General features: G+C 37.2%; 1 protein-coding gene across 2 annotated transcripts in view; it reads left to right on the top strand.

Annotated features, from left to right (window-relative positions):
• The first annotated feature begins 3,000 nt into the window (after positions 1–3,000).
• Positions 3,001–19,049, top strand: part of BRD1 (bromodomain containing 1) — a 47,528-nt gene continuing 31,479 nt past the window's right edge. The window contains exons 1-4 of one of the 2 annotated variants that reach the window (XM_058190243.1): positions 3,001–3,488; positions 8,547–9,924; positions 13,274–13,430; positions 13,759–13,890. In XM_058190243.1, the coding sequence (XP_058046226.1) occupies positions 8,561–9,924; positions 13,274–13,430; positions 13,759–13,890 (1,653 nt within the window). In that variant the 5' untranslated portion in view covers positions 3,001–3,488; positions 8,547–8,560. The remainder of the gene's footprint in view (positions 3,489–8,546; positions 9,925–13,273; positions 13,431–13,758; positions 13,891–19,049) is intronic. The other variant, XM_058190244.1, reaches the window with a different exon arrangement.

Raw genomic sequence — 19,049 nt, 5'->3', positions numbered from 1 at the left:
ATTGAGTGATGCAATGAACTTTTGATCAATTTTGCCAAAAGTTGAAATAGATTTCAATCATTTATTCAATGCAAACTTCCCTTTTGAAAAGAAAATCTGATTACAGAACTAAAACCACTGCCTTATTTTGATCAGTGTGATTTTGTAAAAAAAATGAAAATGAGGATAGCTAGTCAAAAATATTTGTTTTAATTTCACACTGGCTTATCTATATAACATCTCTTCATAGTATGTGCATAGAGTTGCATGGAAAAGTTTGACTCTTGGTCATATGGTGTGTTTCAGTTTACCTCAAGCAGAACCTGAGAGCATTTGCATGATACAAAGTTAAATAAAACATCTTTCTGAAGGTCAGAATATATACTATTTATATGTCGTTTACTGATTCAAAATAAGGAACCACTTATCAAATATTGCAGTTCTCCTAAGCCTGCCACCTGCTATAGGCACTTTCTTCAATAATCTCAAAGCAAATTAATTATGTCATGGAAAGAATTGGCTTTTAAAAACTAATTTAATTGACATTTCATTTAAATAATGTAATTATATCACAGGAAACTATTAAAAGATTGTATAACGTACATACAAATGATCATCCAGTCTCTGACAACATGTCTAGTCATCTGTGTGGATAATACAGCAGTGGCTGCACAAGGATCAACTTTTGATGAGATAGCAGGGAAACGTATGATAGGTTTCTTATCCTAATTATCCTAATACTTGTTGAAGAATTAGGACAATATTACACTATCAACCACTTAAAGCCCAACCCAAAAAAGATCCAAGTATGTGCTTTCCACTTCCAAAATTTAGATGCAAGGGAAGAGTTGGATGTTATGTGGCAAGGGAACCAACTACATGTACTGTCCAACACTTAAATATTTCAGCGTGACACTTGACAGGACACTCTCCTTTAAACAGCATTGCCTGAATACTAAGGAACAGTATCATCAGGAAATTGATAAATTACACATGGAGAACTCAACCATCTTCACTGCACACATCAACTTCAGCCTTGAGTGTCTCTGCAACAGTAGGGTAAATCTGCCCACGTGAAACAAGCTGATAGCACTGTCAAAGAAGCAATATGGTTAGTGACAGGATGTCTCAATCTATACCAAATGAGAAATACATCCTTTTGTTGGCACTGTCCCACCTAAAACCAGGAAAGGGATTGTAGCAGATACCAAATGAACTAAGCAAGAGAATAACCCTCATCCTGTGAATGGACATAAGCCCTAAACAAGCCAACTCGAATCCAGTAACAGCTTCATGGCAAGAAAACTCATTATTAAGGATACACAGGAACAAAATCGAATTAAAAGATGGATGAAGACTGTCAAACAAGGAGTAACATTAAAAAAGGATAAAGCTGAAGGATCCAATCTCCCAAATATCACTTTTGTTGTTGTTAGTTGCGAAGTCATGTCCAATCCATCGCAACCCCATGGACAATGTTCTTCCAGGCCTTCCTGTCCCCTACCATCCTCTGGAGTCCATTTAAGCTCACACCTAGATGCTTCAGTGACTCCATCCAGCCACCTCATTCTCTGTCGTCCCATTCTTCTTTTGCCCTCAATCTTTCCCAGCATTAAGCTCTTCTCCAGTGAGTCCTTCCTTCTCATTAGGTGACCAAAGTATATGAGTTTCATTTTCAGGATCTGGCCTTCTAAAGAGCATTAATAACACTTATATATTATAATATTCTAATATCACTTAGAGGACCTTGAATAAGATGACAGTTGAAATGCCCAAGTGTAAAACCAATATGCTCAAGTGGAGCCTCTTAGCAGATAACATTTGTGATTATGAAGAACCGCAGAGCCCAGCCCATCTGCTGTCAGCTTCAGAAACATGTACTGATGATGACTTATTTTTGCCCAATAACAAAGTTTAAAGTTAATCACCGAAGTAATGCTTGTCTGACCAGCACTGCTATTCTTTCTTCCCAGAATTAAAACAATGTTTTATCCCTTGTTTAGGTAAATGTTACCTATAGTTACAAATGTTCTTGCATGTTTCTGTCAACCTTACAGGGTAAGGGTAACCTCTCAACCTTACAGGGTAGATTAATTGAAGATGGTGACCAGCAGCCACCGAATACAGATAGCCCTTGACTTGCAACAGTTCTTTTAGTGACCGCTTTTTTCCCCACACCATCTTTGTAGCAGCCCCACGATCATGTGATCAAAATTAAGATGCCTGGAAACTGGTTCATACTACATGACCTCTGCTGTGTCCCAAGGTCATGTGATCCCCTTTTGCAACTTTCTGACAAGCAAATTCCATGGGGAAGCCAGATTGACTGAACAGCTTTGTCACCAATTTACCAACCGCAGTGATTCGCTTAACGACTGTGGCAGGAAAAGTTGTACAATGGGGCAAAACTCCATTAACAGATGTCTCACTTAACAACATAAATTGCGGTCCTAAGTCGACTACCTGTAGAAGCAGCAGCACATGAATTCTATGAAACATAAACAGAACATAAGATCTCGGGTTCCTGCAGAGATCTTTTACCCTACGAAAAAGCGAAGGGAATGGCTTCTGGCAAGAGAAACGCAGGAGTTCCCTGCTCGCATATTGCTCAGCAACCCTCGTCTCGGCCAGTAAACCAGAGTTAATCCCAAACCACCATCCTTTAAATCGGAGTGAGAACCAAAATGGCAGCCATCAACGCCACACCAACGCCGCTAGCTTTCCTCACTGCTGTTTTGCTTTTCAACCCGTCAAGTTTTAATAACCAACCGGCAAAAAAAACCCCAAAAACAAACAAACAAACAAACAAACACAGCCCAGCCCGCGCGAACTCCCGCTCCCAGACCACAGTTTACGTCCGCCGAGAGGCAGGCTTGGGGGGAGGGGATCCTTAAACCTTTTCCCACGATGATTGGCTGATGGAAGGGTGACGAACTTCGTGGGGGGGGGAGAGAGGAGGGAAGAGGAAAGCGACCCGTTGGCTCCGCCCACAAAACGCGCGGCGTCTCGTCTTGCCGTTTGCGTCGGCGTCGTCCGCGGGGCTGGGAGGTGCCTGGCGCCCTCACGTCCTGCTCCTCCTCCTCCTACCCCCCCCAGCGCGCTCCCTCCCTCCCTCCCCTCCCCCGCCGGCGCGAGCGCTGTGGTGAAGCCGCCGCATTGTTTGTGCCGAGGGGGGGAGGAGGAGGGGAAGATTCTCGGCCACGGGCGCCTCCGCACCCAACCCGCAGCCGGACTGCGGCCCTTGGCGACGCGCTCCGCCTCCCGCCCCGAATGCGTCGCTGCAGCCGGATCCAGCAACCACCACCCCCTCCTCCGCCGCCGCCGCCGCAACCGGGAGTCCGCGGGCGGCCGCGACGGCGCGGGCTATCCGCCGCCGCCTCGGTCTCCCTTCCGCCGGGCGCTAAAAGCCGGAGCAGCTCCGCCGCCGCCGCCGTTCGTTCAGACCCAGCTCGGTGTCTCGAGTAAAAAAGGAAGAGGGCCTGTCAGCCGCGTCCTTGCGGCTCCCTCAGGTGAGCGCTGGAGACCGCGGGGGGCGGGGGAAAGCTGGCCGGCTCTGGCACGGCCTCTCGAGTCGGCTCCTTCTGGGCCGAGAGAGTTGCGGAGGCAGGATGGCATTGGGCGGGCGCCATGTTTGCGGCCCGAGTATTGTCCCGGCAGGGGTGGGGAAAGCGGGCGAAGGAAGGAAAGGGCGCGCCGGGGGGCTGCTGGCGGCGGAGGAGGCTGGAGAAAGAGTGGCTGGGCCTGGTGCGGAAGGAACCATTCTGGGAGTGCGGGGGGGGACGGACGGACGACGACGGCGGCGTGGGGGAGGGGAGCCAGTGGGGTCTGGGCAGGAACCATCGGCACGGAGGCGGGGTGTGGGAGGGGAAAAGAGGCGTGCTCCGGAGCCATTCAGCGTGTGTGTTTATGTCACGATGGGCGCGGACAGGGCGGGGAGAAACCAATGTTTGGGGCTGGGGGATGACTCGTGTGGGGCGAACCATTCTGAGAGAGGAAGGCATGGCCGCTTCATGTTCTTTCTTTCCTCCCCTCCCCCGTGCAAGGGATTCAGTTGCTCAGGAACTGGGGAGAAATTGTTCTCAGCGCCTCGTTTCAGGCTTTCAGATCAGTTGTCTTCCTCGAAAGGGCTCCGTTTGATGACCTCTGGGGTTCGGAGGGGGGGGATTAATTTCTCTGAAGATCACTTTCACTTTTTGGGTGAAATGTAGTTTGCCCTTCCATTGACTTGGCTACTGTGCCCACAGTGGGTTCTGACCACCACATGGGTATAGATTTGAGTGTAAACATGTAAGAGGATTAGGTTGCTGGAGTTACTAAGAGTAGCATTTATAGATAGGGTTCTCCTCTGCCCAGAGTGGTTGAGAGTTGGTAATAGTATAGCCTTTATTGTCATTGTACATCATGTATATAACGAAATTGGTTTTAGCCTCACTGATGCGATCCATGACAAAAAATACAAACAACATAAAGAGTATAAAGTGTAATCCCTATGCAAGTAATTGGGGGGGGGGGAAAGAAAAAAGAAAAACTAGTCATAGGTTGGCATGAAAATTTAATAAATTATTCATCTGAATGTATTTTTTAAATGAACTGGGGAAAAAGTGTTCCTGTTACGTTTTTGTATTAAAGAGATGATATAAGTTCAGCAAATAGTAAAATTTGCTTATTAATGTTTTTGAGAATATTTAATGTCATAGTCATTTTGGTCTAGTGGTTAAGGAAGCAGGCTAGAAAGCAGAAGACCAGAATTCTCATTCCACTATGGCCATGAAAGCCAGCTGTGAGACCTTGGCCCAGTCACTTTATCAGTCCAAGTCATTCCACAGGGAAAAATAGAAAGAAGGTGTTTCTGATATCTTCACTGCCTTGGGTTATTTGTAAAAATAATAATAAAAGCGGGTTATAAATAAATAATAACTTCAGTTGCAAGAAGTGTTGACTGTTATTGCTTCAGTTTAATACTTATGTTGAGGAATTCAACCATATGTGTTGTTGTCTGAAATAATTATGACTGTCTGATTTAAGCATTTTCTGAAGTTAATATAGATAATTTATGTTGTACATGTAGACCTTGATTTACAGCCACAGTTGAGCCCAAAATTTCTGTTATTAACTGAGACATTTGTTAAGTGAGTTTTACTCCATTTTATGACCTTTCTTGCTAGAGTTGTTAAATGAATTGCTGCAATTGTTAAGCTTGTAACACTGATGTTAAGTCAATCTGGTTTCCCCATTGACTTCGCTTGTCAGAAGGTTGTAAAAGATGATCACATAACTCCTGGATACTACAACTGTCATAAATATAAACCAGTTACCAAGCATCTGGATTTTGGTCACATGGAGATACTGCAGTGGTTGTTAAGTGTGAAAAATAGTCATGTCACCTTTTTCACTGCCATTGTAACTTTAAATAGTTGTAAGTTGAGGACTACCTGCTTGGGGTATGTCTGCATGCTTAGATCTGGGATATCTGTCTTATTGGCTGTAAAATTATAATAGCCTACCGTAAAAGATTGCTAAGAAAGAAATGTTGGGATGAACTGTAGTGTGCTTTGTGTTTGAGAGTGAAACCTGTTGAAATCTTATATTCTATTACAAGGATAAAGTTATATTCTAAATTGCTGCTAGTAACATACTTTTAAAGTTGTATATAGTTATTCACAACTGTAAAATTACAGTTTTTGGGTAGAAACTAAACTTGGCTATAAGACGATATTTTAAAAATAACTTTTAAGTAAATCCTAACAACTTTCAAGTTTTGTAAATATTTATTTTGATGCAAGATTTGTGAATACATTGTTGTACAAATGGAAATATATATATTAAAAAGCCCATGGAAAAAATATTAATTCTCTGGAACTCTGCACATGTATTATTTCTTATCACTATTTTAATATAATTTCACTTAAAATATATACTGCTAAAAAAAGACATTTTTAGTCTATAGCAACTATCAATTCTTGATTGCTTAGCTATTCTACAGTAATTGGTATGCATTACCTGTGACAGGAATGCTTTCAAAAACTAATTTTAAAAAGTTATATGGTTAATTGCATTTTAGGATTCTATATTTTTTAGTAAAGCTTTATAATGAGTTTGAAAAGTAGAAAGAAATTGAGATCCTAATCTAAGTAAATTATGAGCATAAATTAATGTCATTCAGAAAAACTGGTACTATGACTTAAGACGTAGTTTGCACGTGCGCCTTGATATAAATTTTTACAGGAAGAAGTATAAACTTTAGAGAATTAGATGGAATTTAGAAGTCCAACCCTTGAACCCTTGATTCATCCCCAGTAGATGACTGCCCAGTCTCTTCCTGAAAAACACCACTGCAGTGTTTCTCAACTTTCACAACTTAAAGATTTGTGTGGAATTCTAAGAATTCAAGTTGAAGACACATCTTCAAGTTGCCAAGATTCAGAAATGCTGGTCCAGTGAAAAGATTAACTTATTGGCAGCGCTTCTCTTAACTTTATGATAAATGGTTGAGTAAAGTTTTGAATGTATTTTATAGTGCCGTGATGGCGAACCTATGGCACATGTGCCAGAGGTGGCACACAGAACCCTCTCTGGGCATGTGCACCATCACCCTAGCTCAGCCAGTTGGTCATCGGGTTTCCGAGGCGTACATGCGTGCCAGCCAGATAATTGTTAGGTTTCCAGCGCTCTGGCACGCGCATCTACACCTTCCAGTTTGGGCACTCTGTGCCTAAAAGGTTCGCCATCACTGTTACAGTGTGTATTGTTGATTCATTTGGAACAGAAGTTAATTGAAAATTATTAAATATATTTTCCTCCTAACAGTTTATGTTTTTGCTTATTTGTAATTTATAATTGGTTCTTTGCTGAATGAGTACAGAATCTTTATAGGTGGGAATAAGATCTTATTGAGCTTTGTTCCCTATTCTTCACCAACTTATTTACGGTAACCGGTAATTCTATTTGCTCATGTTCCTTGACTTATTGGTGTAAGGGAGCTCTAGACAAATGTCCTGTTCTGTTCAGTGTTCTTAAATACTATATATCCATATGCTAAAAGATTGAGGGGGGAAATTAATTAGGACTAGCAGAGCTCTATATCTCTTAATGTATAGTCTTTATCTGGGTATTCTTGAGTGGTCCAAACATGAATTATTTTTCTACATGTTTTAAATGTGTACTTTAAAACTAATCTACTTCACATTACAGTACAACTTCACGAAAGAATATATAATATATGTGTGGTAGATAAGGATTATCATTTGTCCTATCTTGCACTTTTGTTAAAATCAACTGCATCAGTGAAACTTTCCAGAAAAAAAATAGAAAAAATGAATTCTGATTGGCTCACTGGAAAAAATATTTACACCAATTCCCACCAATAGCAATGTGATTTTGGTCCATTTTTCCTGCCATTTTTAGTTGTACTCTCCATGAAAAGGTTTCCAGGTTTTTTTTAAACACTTTCTCTCTCTCTCTGTATATAAGAAATCGATGACAACAAAAATAATTTCCTCCCACTGTACTTTTGGAAATGAAAGTCTTCCATGGACAATTCCTGATGTTACTTGAGCTACTGTCATGTGTGGGCAAACAAGACTGAAAATTAAATGATAACTGCACTAATGAAACAACATAATATGATCTGAGAACATCAAAAGAAATAGGGAGCTACATCATTATTAGAAGTTATTTTTTGGTCAGTGACTATTCCAGATTTTTTTTCTCAATTGTTTCTGAGGAGCTGTAAATAGCTGTAAGTCGATGACTACCTGTATTTCACTAATGAAGTTACACTTGGAATACTACATCTGGTTCTGGTCACCATGATACGAAAAAAGATGTAGAAGCCCCTAGAAAAAGTTCATAGAAGATCAACAAAGATGATAAAGTTTCTGGAGGCTAAATTGCACAATAAACAGCTAAGGGAACTAGGTATGACTCTAGCCTAATAAATAAAAGGCTTAGCCATTAAGGAGGAAAGTGAAAATGAAAGTGAAAACAATCAGTGGAACAGCTTGCCTCCTGGAGTTGTGAGTGCTCCATTGCTAGACATTTTCAAGAGTAGATCAGAAAACTATTTGTCCAGGATGGTATAAGACTCCTGCCTTGGGCAGTGGGTTGAACTAGAAGACCTCCAAGGTCTCTCCTAGCCTCCTATAATTCTGTGATATGGAAGACAAAACTAATTTGTGAATGTCTGTAAATGAGCTTTTAAAAGTAAGAATTTCAGAATAATTTTAAGTTGCTTAATAATTTAAGATAATTATAGTCTGGGTAGACTTGTCTCTTTAAACCATTTTTTTTCAATTAAAACAATCTTTTCTATTCGTTTTGTCTCAAAGTTGTTCCTATAATATAGGAATATGTTTCTAATGTAGGATAAAGGTAAATACTAATATTGATTACTATAATTGTAAAACATGTGGAAATCTTCATTTTAAGTTGTGTGTTTTGCTTTCTAGTGCATATTTTTCAAAAATGCAGGTACTAGCCTTACCCTTCATGAGAAAAAAAGTAAACTTTCCTGTTTTTATAATACAGTTCAAGCTTATTGTTTTAACAATCACTCTTTTAAATTGTAGGTAATCATTACCAAATGAGGAGGAAAGGAAGATGTCATCGAGTATCTTCAGCACGGCACTCTTCTTCTCCATGCAGTATTAAACGGTCCCCTACGAGAGAAACCTTAACCTATGCCCAAGCGCAAAGGATGGTAGAAATAGAAATTGAAGGTCGCTTACACCGAATCAGTATCTTTGAACCCTTAGAGATTATATTGGAAGATGATCTTACAGCCCAAGAATTAAGTGAATGCAACAGCAATAAAGAAAATAGTGAGAGGCCACTGGTCTCTCTCAGAGCAAAGAGGCACAGAAACAATAAAGTTAAAAAGAAAACTGAAACTCTCCCAAACACACATGGCATTCCACCCACTGCAAGTACTCTTCCAGAACCAAAAGTGCATGTTGTTGAATATAGCCCACCTTCTGCACCTCGTAGACCTCCAACCTATTACAAATTTATTGAAAAGTCCTCAGAAGAACTAGATAATGAAGTAGAGTATGATATGGATGAAGAAGATTATGCATGGTTAGAAATAATCAACGAGAAGCGAAAAAGTGATGGAGTCTCAGTTGTATCACAAAATATGTTTGAATTTCTTATGGACCGTTTTGAAAAAGAGTCTTATTGCGAGACTCAAAAACAGGGTGAACATCAGTCTTTAATTGACGAAGATGCAGTTTGTTGTATTTGCATGGATGGAGAATGTCAGAACAGCAATGTGATTCTTTTTTGTGACATGTGTAATTTAGCTGTGCATCAGGAGTGTTACGGGGTGCCATATATACCTGAGGGCCAGTGGCTTTGCAGGCAATGTCTGCAATCCCGTTCAAGGCCTGTAGACTGTGTACTGTGTCCAAACAAAGGAGGTGCCTTTAAAAAGACTGATGATGATCGGTGGGGACATGTTGTGTGTGCTCTTTGGATTCCAGAGGTTGGATTTGCCAATACAGTCTTTATTGAGCCAATAGATGGAGTCAAAAACATTCCCCCTGCCCGATGGAAGTTAACATGCTACCTCTGTAAACAGAAAGGTGTTGGTGCCTGTATTCAGTGCCACAAAGCAAACTGTTACACAGCATTCCATGTTACATGCGCTCAAAAAGCTGGTTTGTATATGAAAATGGAACCCGTGAAAGAATTAACTGGTGGCAGCACAACATTCTCAGTGAAAAAAACTGCATATTGCGATATACATACTCCACCAGGATCTGTTCGGAGGCCTCTGAATATTTATGGAGAAACTGAAATGAAAAATGGCCTCTACCGAAAGGAGGGCATGGCGAAAACCAGGTCTACATCAAGGGTCAGGAAAAAAGCTAAAAAGTCAAAGAAAACACTAACTGAAACATGTGCGGTTATGCCTGCAGTATCTGCTCCATGTGTCCCTCCCCAGAGGTAAGAAAATATTTTTTAATTTTTTTTTGCAGTTGTCAGTGTTACCAACTTATTAATGAAAAGTAAAAATTAATGCTTAATAGGCTTTTCCAGGACAAGATGCACAAAAGGCTCCAGATCATTAAAAATTAAAGGAAATGAGAAATGGTCATTCTTTTAGATTTTACTTTAGCAATAAATTTCAGTCATAAATGGTTTTCATTTGTTTTCCTTGTGTTGATTTGGAATAGGTAAGCCTGGTGACTAATTGAGAATGACTGCTAAATATTTATTAGGGCTATGCAGTGTTTATGTTTCAAAGGCAGAAAGTTGCCCTGGAGTATGTGGATTTGCATATGTAGTACCTGTCTGTAACTCATTAAAATAAAGATTTTTCTTTGGATAATGCCGCAGCTGCAAAGAATAGCTACATGATCCTGGGAAACAATCCAGCTCTTTAAGGAGTTGCTGTGTGAGTGCCCAATCATGCTCCAGAGCATCTTTTTGCCTTTGAATCTGAAGCTATGCAAGCCAGAGGTAGGAACATAACCCCATCCTGTTGTTGTTTCTTTTCATCTGGTATTTGAAGGCATGTTATTTCCAATCTGGAAGTAACACTGACTTTTCAAGACTTAAAAAGCCTTGATAGACCTGTTCTTCATGCCTTTATTCTCTCTTGTTTTAATACCATCCAGATGAGTGACCGTAATCACGTCTGATAGTAATGAATTTCACAAGTTAATTATATAGTGTAAGAGGAAGTATTTTCTTTTCATTTCTACTAAATTTCCTTTCAGTCAGTTTAGTAAATTGATCCTAATCCTAATGTTTTCATTTTTCCTTGTCCATATTCAGTATTCCATGAAAGAAATTATGCATACTTTGATTATGTCCCTGTTCAGCTGCCAACTCCAGCTATTTGAAATTATTCAATTTTGTTTAATAAACTATATGGTTTACATATTTTCTTGTGTGTAATTGATTTTAGTAATATGCTGCTTTCAAAAACATATTTTTGGACAAGAGTTCCTTCAGTCTTAAAATGAGTGTAGAAATGATATCAGTTTCTAAGTTATTACTCAAGTTGCAGACATATCTTATGGAGAAAGAAGGGAGTTGTATTGCATTTTGTGTGCTTGCTAAGAAGAAGTGTCCTTCACATATTTTGCAATACAGCTTCCATAATCCTATATCATTGGCATTGCACTGTCTGGCTATTTGGAAAACAAATGCTGTTTGTTCTTGTTGTGTCTTATATCTTAAATATACCAAATATTTAACTCTTCAGACTTTCAAAATGTTTCTAGAACTTAAGTGAACTTCAAGTACAAACTTAAAAGCTATGAAACAAACACCTTTAGCTAATGTACATTGTTCCTTGTCCGTGACTTATATTTAAGCAAAACAAAGAAATTCTTTCTGTAATATATTTAACTTGGTACTTGAACAGGTATCTATAGTTTGTTCCCTTTCTGACAGGCAACACTTTGAAGTCAGGAATAAGTTATGTAGAACTGTATTATGATATTCCTTACTTGATTTCTAACAATTTGCAGATTATGTTTAACATAACACTAACTTTAGAACATTTTTCTGTATATATGTGTTCTGTATAATTTAATATTAAGAATTTAAGAATATTTTAAAATGTTTATGGAACTATTAAATGATAATGTGCTGCTAATATTAACTAATATGAGTATGTCAGGCAGCTTTGCCTTCAAGTGTGTTAAAATAAAACAGTCTTGTACTTGCACGTTACAAATTTATAAAATCCTTTCTATTGGAATACACTTCATCAGGAACAAGGCTTGTTACTTTTAAATGTTATTTAGCATGTTGTCCTGTTGAAAATTTCCATTCTGAATGTTCCTGGACTAATAAGGAAGACTTTAAATATAAAATGTAATAATTGTGCTGTTTCTCAAAAATGAAGTTAGTTTGTAATCCACTTTTTAAAAAACCCTGTCCTTCCTAGATTGTAAGATAAATACTGGTCAGGACTTAATATGTATTTGTAGATAGTGTTAAATTATTAAACCAAGTGAAACTAAGAAGGAATATAGGGTTTCACAATTCATTATAATAAGAGATTGGGGGAGCAAATACACTTTATTCTGGTAGCCAAGTTTCCTCTAGACTGGAATTTTCAATATCATACTAAATTGATGGAAAATGTTCCCCTTCACAAATAGCATTAGTTATTGTTTGGGGAACCATAATCTTAAAGGGGGAAATGGATGATAATTAGGTCTTTTTTCATTTATTTTTATAAGTTTGTTTTAATATCAGTTTTTAGTACTCATCTATAATTATCTCTGCTCCCAGTGGTGTTTTAATTGTATCTTATTTTTTTCAAATAGAATACTTTATTATCTAATTTGGTTTATACTGAGAAATAACTGCAGGAAATAGGGTGCACCTGTTAGTACTTAGATGAAGCAAATAAGATTGGAATATTAATAGAACTAGAGGATATATCAAGCAGATAGATAACTAATTGTATAACTCATCTATCAGCTGAAAATTAATTTCTAGGAAATCAAGAAGATGCTATGAAGGTTTCATGAATTAAAGTGACTCGATGGTTGATATAGTCACCATACAAATCTAATAAATAAATAATAAAAGTGACTGACAAATATGTTTGAACCTGTGGTCTTAAATCTTCCAAAAATAAATAAATTTAATTGTTTTAAGTATTGTGAACTTTTATGCAGATCTGCCTTATATAATGGTAATGATGAAAGTGGTAAAGAAATTCAGTTAACACAATTTGTAAAGAATATATATTCATTTACTTATTGAAGGTTTTTGAATATATGAATTGTTAAGAGTTTGTTTTGAAACCTTACTCTGGAGATCTGAGTAAATACTTCAAAGTATAAAAGAATTAAATAATGTGATATATCAGATTTTGTAGTTTCTGTATAACTGATAATAGTATTCTGAACCTAAATAATTGTAACCAATTCCCCGTGCCAAAAATTTTACTATATCATTATTTTATCATTATTATATCATTATATATTATATATTATATATATTATATATTATATATATTATATATTATATATATATTATATCATTATATCATTAGTTTATCATTATTCTTTAATATAAAATATTTTTTAAAAAACTTGGAGGGATTTCTATCAACAATTTGTGACACAAGTATCTAATACTAGAAAAAATAATTGAAAAAAAGTATCTTTGCCCCAAGTTGTTCTTTGGATACAGAAACATGTGAAGATGTTCATATAGTAGAATATTTTTGAAAAAACAATAAAATCTGGCCAGATTTATAATTAAAAATGTTCAGTGTTTTATTTTAAAATATTATTACTTCTTTCTTTCTTTTATGTTTCAGATTAAATAAAATTATGAATCAGGTGGCAATTCAGCGAAAGAAGCAATTTGTAGAAAGAGTCCACAGTTACTGGCTACTTAAAAGGTTGTCCAGAAATGGTGTTCCTTTATTGAGAAGACTACAGTCCAGCTTGCAGTCACAAAGAAACACTCAACAGGTATCTTTTATTTCCTTATTTCACATATGATTAAATTATTTGGCATATCTGAGTTAATAATGAATGGGTACAATCATCCAGGACCAGTATAATCATGAATAATATAAATCATGTGAATGCTTATATTTTACACAAGGAGTAAATATATATGAATTAAATTAAGTATAAATACAGAATTGACATGCTGTGTTTTACATGAAAAAAAAGCATTACCAATAATTTTGTACTATAGGCAAAATGTATTAACAGTTGTTTTTGTGATAGAGTTATTAGCTACTTAATGTTACAATTAAATGAACAAATACATGAATTTTTTTTCTTTCTTAAGAGGGAAGATGATGAAGAAACACAAGCCTTAAAAGAGAAATTGAAGTACTGGCAAAGACTCCGTCATGATCTTGAAAGAGCACGGTTGTTGATAGAGCTTATACGAAAAAGAGAAAAATTAAAAAGAGAACAGGTATTACATAAAGCTGTTGACAATTTTGTCTGAGTTACATACCTCAAGTTTCACTTGGTAGTGAATGGAAATAATAGGGCTTTTTTTCCTGTATTGGGAGAGATTTTATTTTCCTTTTCCATCTACTGTAATAGCAAGCAACGTAGTGAGGATTAATGATATCATCTAGGATGGTAGAAGGAAGGGAGAGCATATTGGATCATTTATGTCATCTTTTAGAAATAATTGTTCGTGTGTTCTTGCACTGCCCCTTCAAGTGCAAGATTACATCTTTAAGTGGCTTGGGGCCTGGGTACTTACGGGACCGCCTGCTGTTACCTCATGCCTCCCACCGTCCCGTACGCTGTCACAGAGAGGGACTTCTCAGGGTGCCGTCCGCCAAACAATGTCGGCTGGCGGCCCCCAGGGGAAGATCCTTCTCTGTGGGGGCTCCTACTCTTTGGAACGAACTTCCCCCTGGTTTACGCCAAATACCTGACCTTCGGACCTTTCGCCGCGAATTGAAAACATATTTGTTTATTCGCGCGGGGCTAGCTTAAGCTTTTTAAACTGTTTAGATTTTAAATTTTAAATTCTATTTATGTTTTAAATTGGGGTTTTTAGATTTTAAATATTTTAATTTTTCGGCCAATTGTGTAATAAGTTTCTTAATTTAGCTTTTAATTGTATATTGTGTATGTTTTTAGCCTGGCTGTACACTGCCCTGAGTCCTTCGGGAGAAGGGCGGTCTAGAAATTCAATAAATAATAATAATAAAAAAGTGCATAGGATGGCCATAGCAATAGTGGGTTTTTTTTCTATTAACGGATAGAAAGTCAGTTGATACCTTTGTGAAAGTAGGGTAATTTTGTTCATTCCATAAAGAACCAAGACTACTTTTTCAATATTTTTTTTTCTTTTCTCTTTGTATTATATCCAATTACCATACTCTTAAAGCCTGAGTATTAGTAATAATCATAATAGGAAGCATTTCTGAAGGAATAAGTCCATCAGAGAAAGGCTGAGCTCTGTGTTGTTTAGAAATTTTAAAGCAATTAGAATATAAAACGTAACCCAACATTATTTCAAGGTTTGGAGCTATAGAGAAACATAAGTCTTTGTCCTGGCTTCAGGAATTTGGAAAGTATAATCTGTATAATCTATCTAGGCTTTCCAATCATTCTGTTCCATGTCTACTAATACAGCAAATATACTGCTATGATATACAAGTCCAAGAAGTATTCTACAGAGTTGCTCAAATAGTCTGGCAGTTTCAGTTCACAGTTCACATGTGTTTTGGTGAACTATGTTTTGCTTTCCCAGTGTCTGTACAGAGTTTCCAATTACTGTGAACTACCGTATTTTTCAGAGTATAAGACACACCGGAGTATAAGATGCACCTTAGTTTTTGGGGAGGAAAATAAGAAAAAAGCTGATTGGCAGGAAGATTGGCCTCCTGGAATACCCCCAATCAGCTGTTCCCAGAGGTGAATTTTAGCAACAGGTTCCTTGGTTGTGAGCTCTGGGCCTTGCTTTTTTCCTGCCTCTGAAATTCTGTTTCAGAAAAAACTTGTTTCTGCCTTTGAAAGCCTCCACAACAGAACTTCAGAAAAAATGCCCCTGAAGCTCTGTGTTTGGGAGTTTTTCTGAAGCTGTGTTTGGGGGCTTTTTTTCTAAAGCTCCGTTTCTGATGCTTTTTTCATCCTCTGAAACCTCCATTTGAGAACCTGGGCAGGGCTACATTCGGAGTATAAGATGCACCCAGATTTTCACCCTCTTTTTAGGGGAAAAAGGTGCATTTTATATTCTGAAAAATACGGTAACTAGTTGGAAAGAAATAGGTGAATTTTATTGTGGAAAGAATTTGATAAATTTGTAATCAGGAGTTTGATTCCCTCAATCCTGACTGTCTCAGAATTCACTCAGCCTTTTATCCTTCTGAGGTCAGTAAAGTGAGGACCTAGATTGTTGGGCGCAATATGCCGACTCTAAACCACTTAGAGAGGGCTGTGAAGCAGTATAAGTCTAAGTGCTATTGCTATTACAGAATCTAGTAGTTTTGCTTCGGAAACTGTTAAGCCTCCTTCCAGAAGGTAACAAAACTGGTCATGGAAAGGATGTTTAGCGTCCCTGACAATACTGCAGACTCTGATTTAGCATTATATGCTATGTCTTGGATAGAAGAAAGTGAACTTTCAATAATCTTTTCTGCCATCCTTACCACTCTGTATAACCTTCCTGCCCAAAGCAGTAATACTTCCAGTACTACAATACAGCAGTATGCTTTCAATTGTCCCTCTATAGAAAGTGGTAAGGACAGGGAAAGGAAGATATGCTCTTCTCATACGACGCTGAAAATTCAGGCACTACTGTGCCTACTTCATCAGTGTCTTATTGTCGAGCAACCAAACTAAGCTATTCATTTAGCTACACTATAAATTGCAGTTCATTTTCCTATTTTTCTTTAAACTTTCTATTTTTCCTTTTTCACTCTTATTTTTACCCATAACCCAGCTTTCTCCATGATTTGCAAAGTTGTCCAGGATCGGGGGAGTGTGTGAATTGATTCTAATTTAGCACAGTTAGAAAAAGAAGTATGTAAAGAAATGTTATGTAATAGAGACAAGAAATTACAAAGAATTTAATCAAGGAAGGGAAAGAATTATTAAGAATAAAAGAGGCAAAGGAAATGTAGGAAAGTAAACATAAAAGATAAATCAGAAGTGCTGTGAAAATGTTTAAAAATTTTAAGATTGCAAGTATGGATGTACAGCTGGAGAAATACTAAATGCTAGTGCAGTTTGCTTAATGGATATCTATGCAATATATTTAAAGGCATGTGATGATTTCACTTAGCTGACACTTGAAAGAATACTGGTACTGTTCACTTTCACAAATGAAAAGATAATGAATAAATTCAGAAGTATAGAGGTTTTAGTAAGAGTTTCTGGAATAGTGCTGGGCAGAATTCTGAACAGAAAGATAGATGGAGATGACAATGAACAAGCAAACAAAGAACAGCATTATTTATGCCAGACAGGGTACATGCAACCAGATTTTTGTATTCAGGAAGTAATTGAGAAATATGTGAATGTGACAGAGATGATTGTGTGTTCGTTAATTCAGGGAAAGCATATAAGATAAATAGACTTGAATTTTGAGATGTTTGCCCATATATAGAAATACAGGTTGTTTGCTAAATGAAATAAGAGTATACAGTGGATGTATAGTTTGCATGTATATACTGTAAATAGGAAGATTAGTAAATAATTTAACATTGAACCAAGGATCTGTAATGTCCCTTGGTTGTTTGTTTATAAATGCATAAAAATATTTTGGTGATTAATTAGAGATATTCTGGTTTTAGAAAGTGAATGTATGTGTACTTTTGTAGGCAGATAAGGTGTATTGACTAAAACCTGAACGATCTTTAGCAAAGGTTAGATTGTGTAAAGGATTGATCTGAAAAACCAATTGAAAAGCAAAGTAGCTGCATTTGATAGGGAAAATGCAATAAAATTGTACATACATAGTGGAAAACTAAGCAATTAGAGCAATTTATGTATCTTGGTAAAACTTAGCAAAGAGAAAACAGATGAAAAATTCTTAAGACATGAAAATGCTAATAAAAATTATTGGTTTGTTATGAGGAATAATATCAAAAGAATATGAAATTAATATAAGAGTGTGCTTCTTCCCATTGTATTATTAGGAAAGGAGAATTGGTATAGCTTAAAAGAGAAGCTGAAGAGTAAGTTGAATGAATAGAAATAGATTACTTAAGTGTGTGTGTGGTAAACCAAAACAAGACAAAATTAACAATGAAAGTATTTAACGTAAATTGAAAACAAAAGTGAGTGACCAGTACAAAAGGAATATATTGTGATGATTTGGTTATCTAAAGAATGAATAAAGATCATATTGTTAGCTAACTACAGAGGTCCACATAAGTGATCACAATTGGAACCAGCAACTCAGCCATTAACAAAATGATCATTAAGTAAAAAACACATGACCACAAACTGTTATTAGGATTTTATTTCAGCTTTCCTTTGCTATAAAGCATCAGAAGATTAGAAACCTAAATGACGAGGTCAGCTCATATAGCCAGGAAGGCTTTCAGAAATCTATTCATAAGGAAACCAAGTTTCCTTATGTTGAGACGTTTCCTTATGTTGAGATGTTGAGACTCTAGAAAGAGTGCAGAGAAGAGCAACAAAGATGATTAGGGGACTGGAGACTAAAACATATGAAGAACGGTTGCAGGAACTGGGTATGTTTAGTTTAATAAAAAGAAGGACTAGGGGAGACGTGATAGCAGTGTTACAATATCTCAGGGGTTGCCACAAAGAAGAGGGAGTCGGGCTGTTCTCCAAAGCACCTGAGGGTAGAACAAGAAGCAATGGGTGGAAACTGATCAAGGAAAGAAGCAACTTAGAACTAAGGAGAAATTTCCTGACAGTGAGAACAATTAATAAGTGGAACGACTTGCCTGCAGAAGTTGTGAATGCTCCAACACTGGAAATTTTTAAGAAAATGTTGGATAACCATCTGACTGAGATGGTGTAGGGTTTCCTGCCTGGGCAGGGGGTTGGACTAGAAGGCCTCCAAGGTCCCTTCCAACTCTCTTGTTATGTTGTTAAGTAAAAAGGAAAAAAAAAAACACCTTACAGCCCCTTTTTCCCACTCTCCACTTTGGAATGTTTACTGCAGTGCTGTGATAATTAGCAAAAATAGAATTAATGTTGTGTTTACATTCATTGGAGAGGATGGAATTAGAAGACAATGAGGAACTACACAACTACACAATGAGGAATTCACATTGAAACTAATCAACTAGGAGATACTAGGTCCCTAGGAACCTAACAAAAGCCTTTAGTGTGAAATTGATTAATTGTTAATTTCAGGCAGTTGCTGCCAGCCAATTAAGAAAGTTAGTATTTTTTAGGGATGTGCTGTATTGGGGGGGAGGGCAAATGGGTCATGCACAGGACAATGTGTACTTAACTGACAGTAATGGCAAATGTGATAAATGCTGTGAAAATCTAAATTTAGGCAATGATTGCAAAGCTACTTTTTCATCACCATAACTATGAATGGTTCATGTCTAAAGCAGTTGTTATACAGAAAGTACTTATATATGTATTTAAGAATGTGAATTAGCTGAGAGAAAGGGGAAA

This window comes from Ahaetulla prasina, chromosome 7, assembly GCF_028640845.1.
Source record: "Ahaetulla prasina isolate Xishuangbanna chromosome 7, ASM2864084v1, whole genome shotgun sequence".
In the NCBI taxonomy this organism is placed as follows: domain Eukaryota; kingdom Metazoa; phylum Chordata; class Lepidosauria; order Squamata; family Colubridae; genus Ahaetulla; species Ahaetulla prasina.
This window is presented reverse-complemented; position numbering and strand designations above follow the sequence as displayed.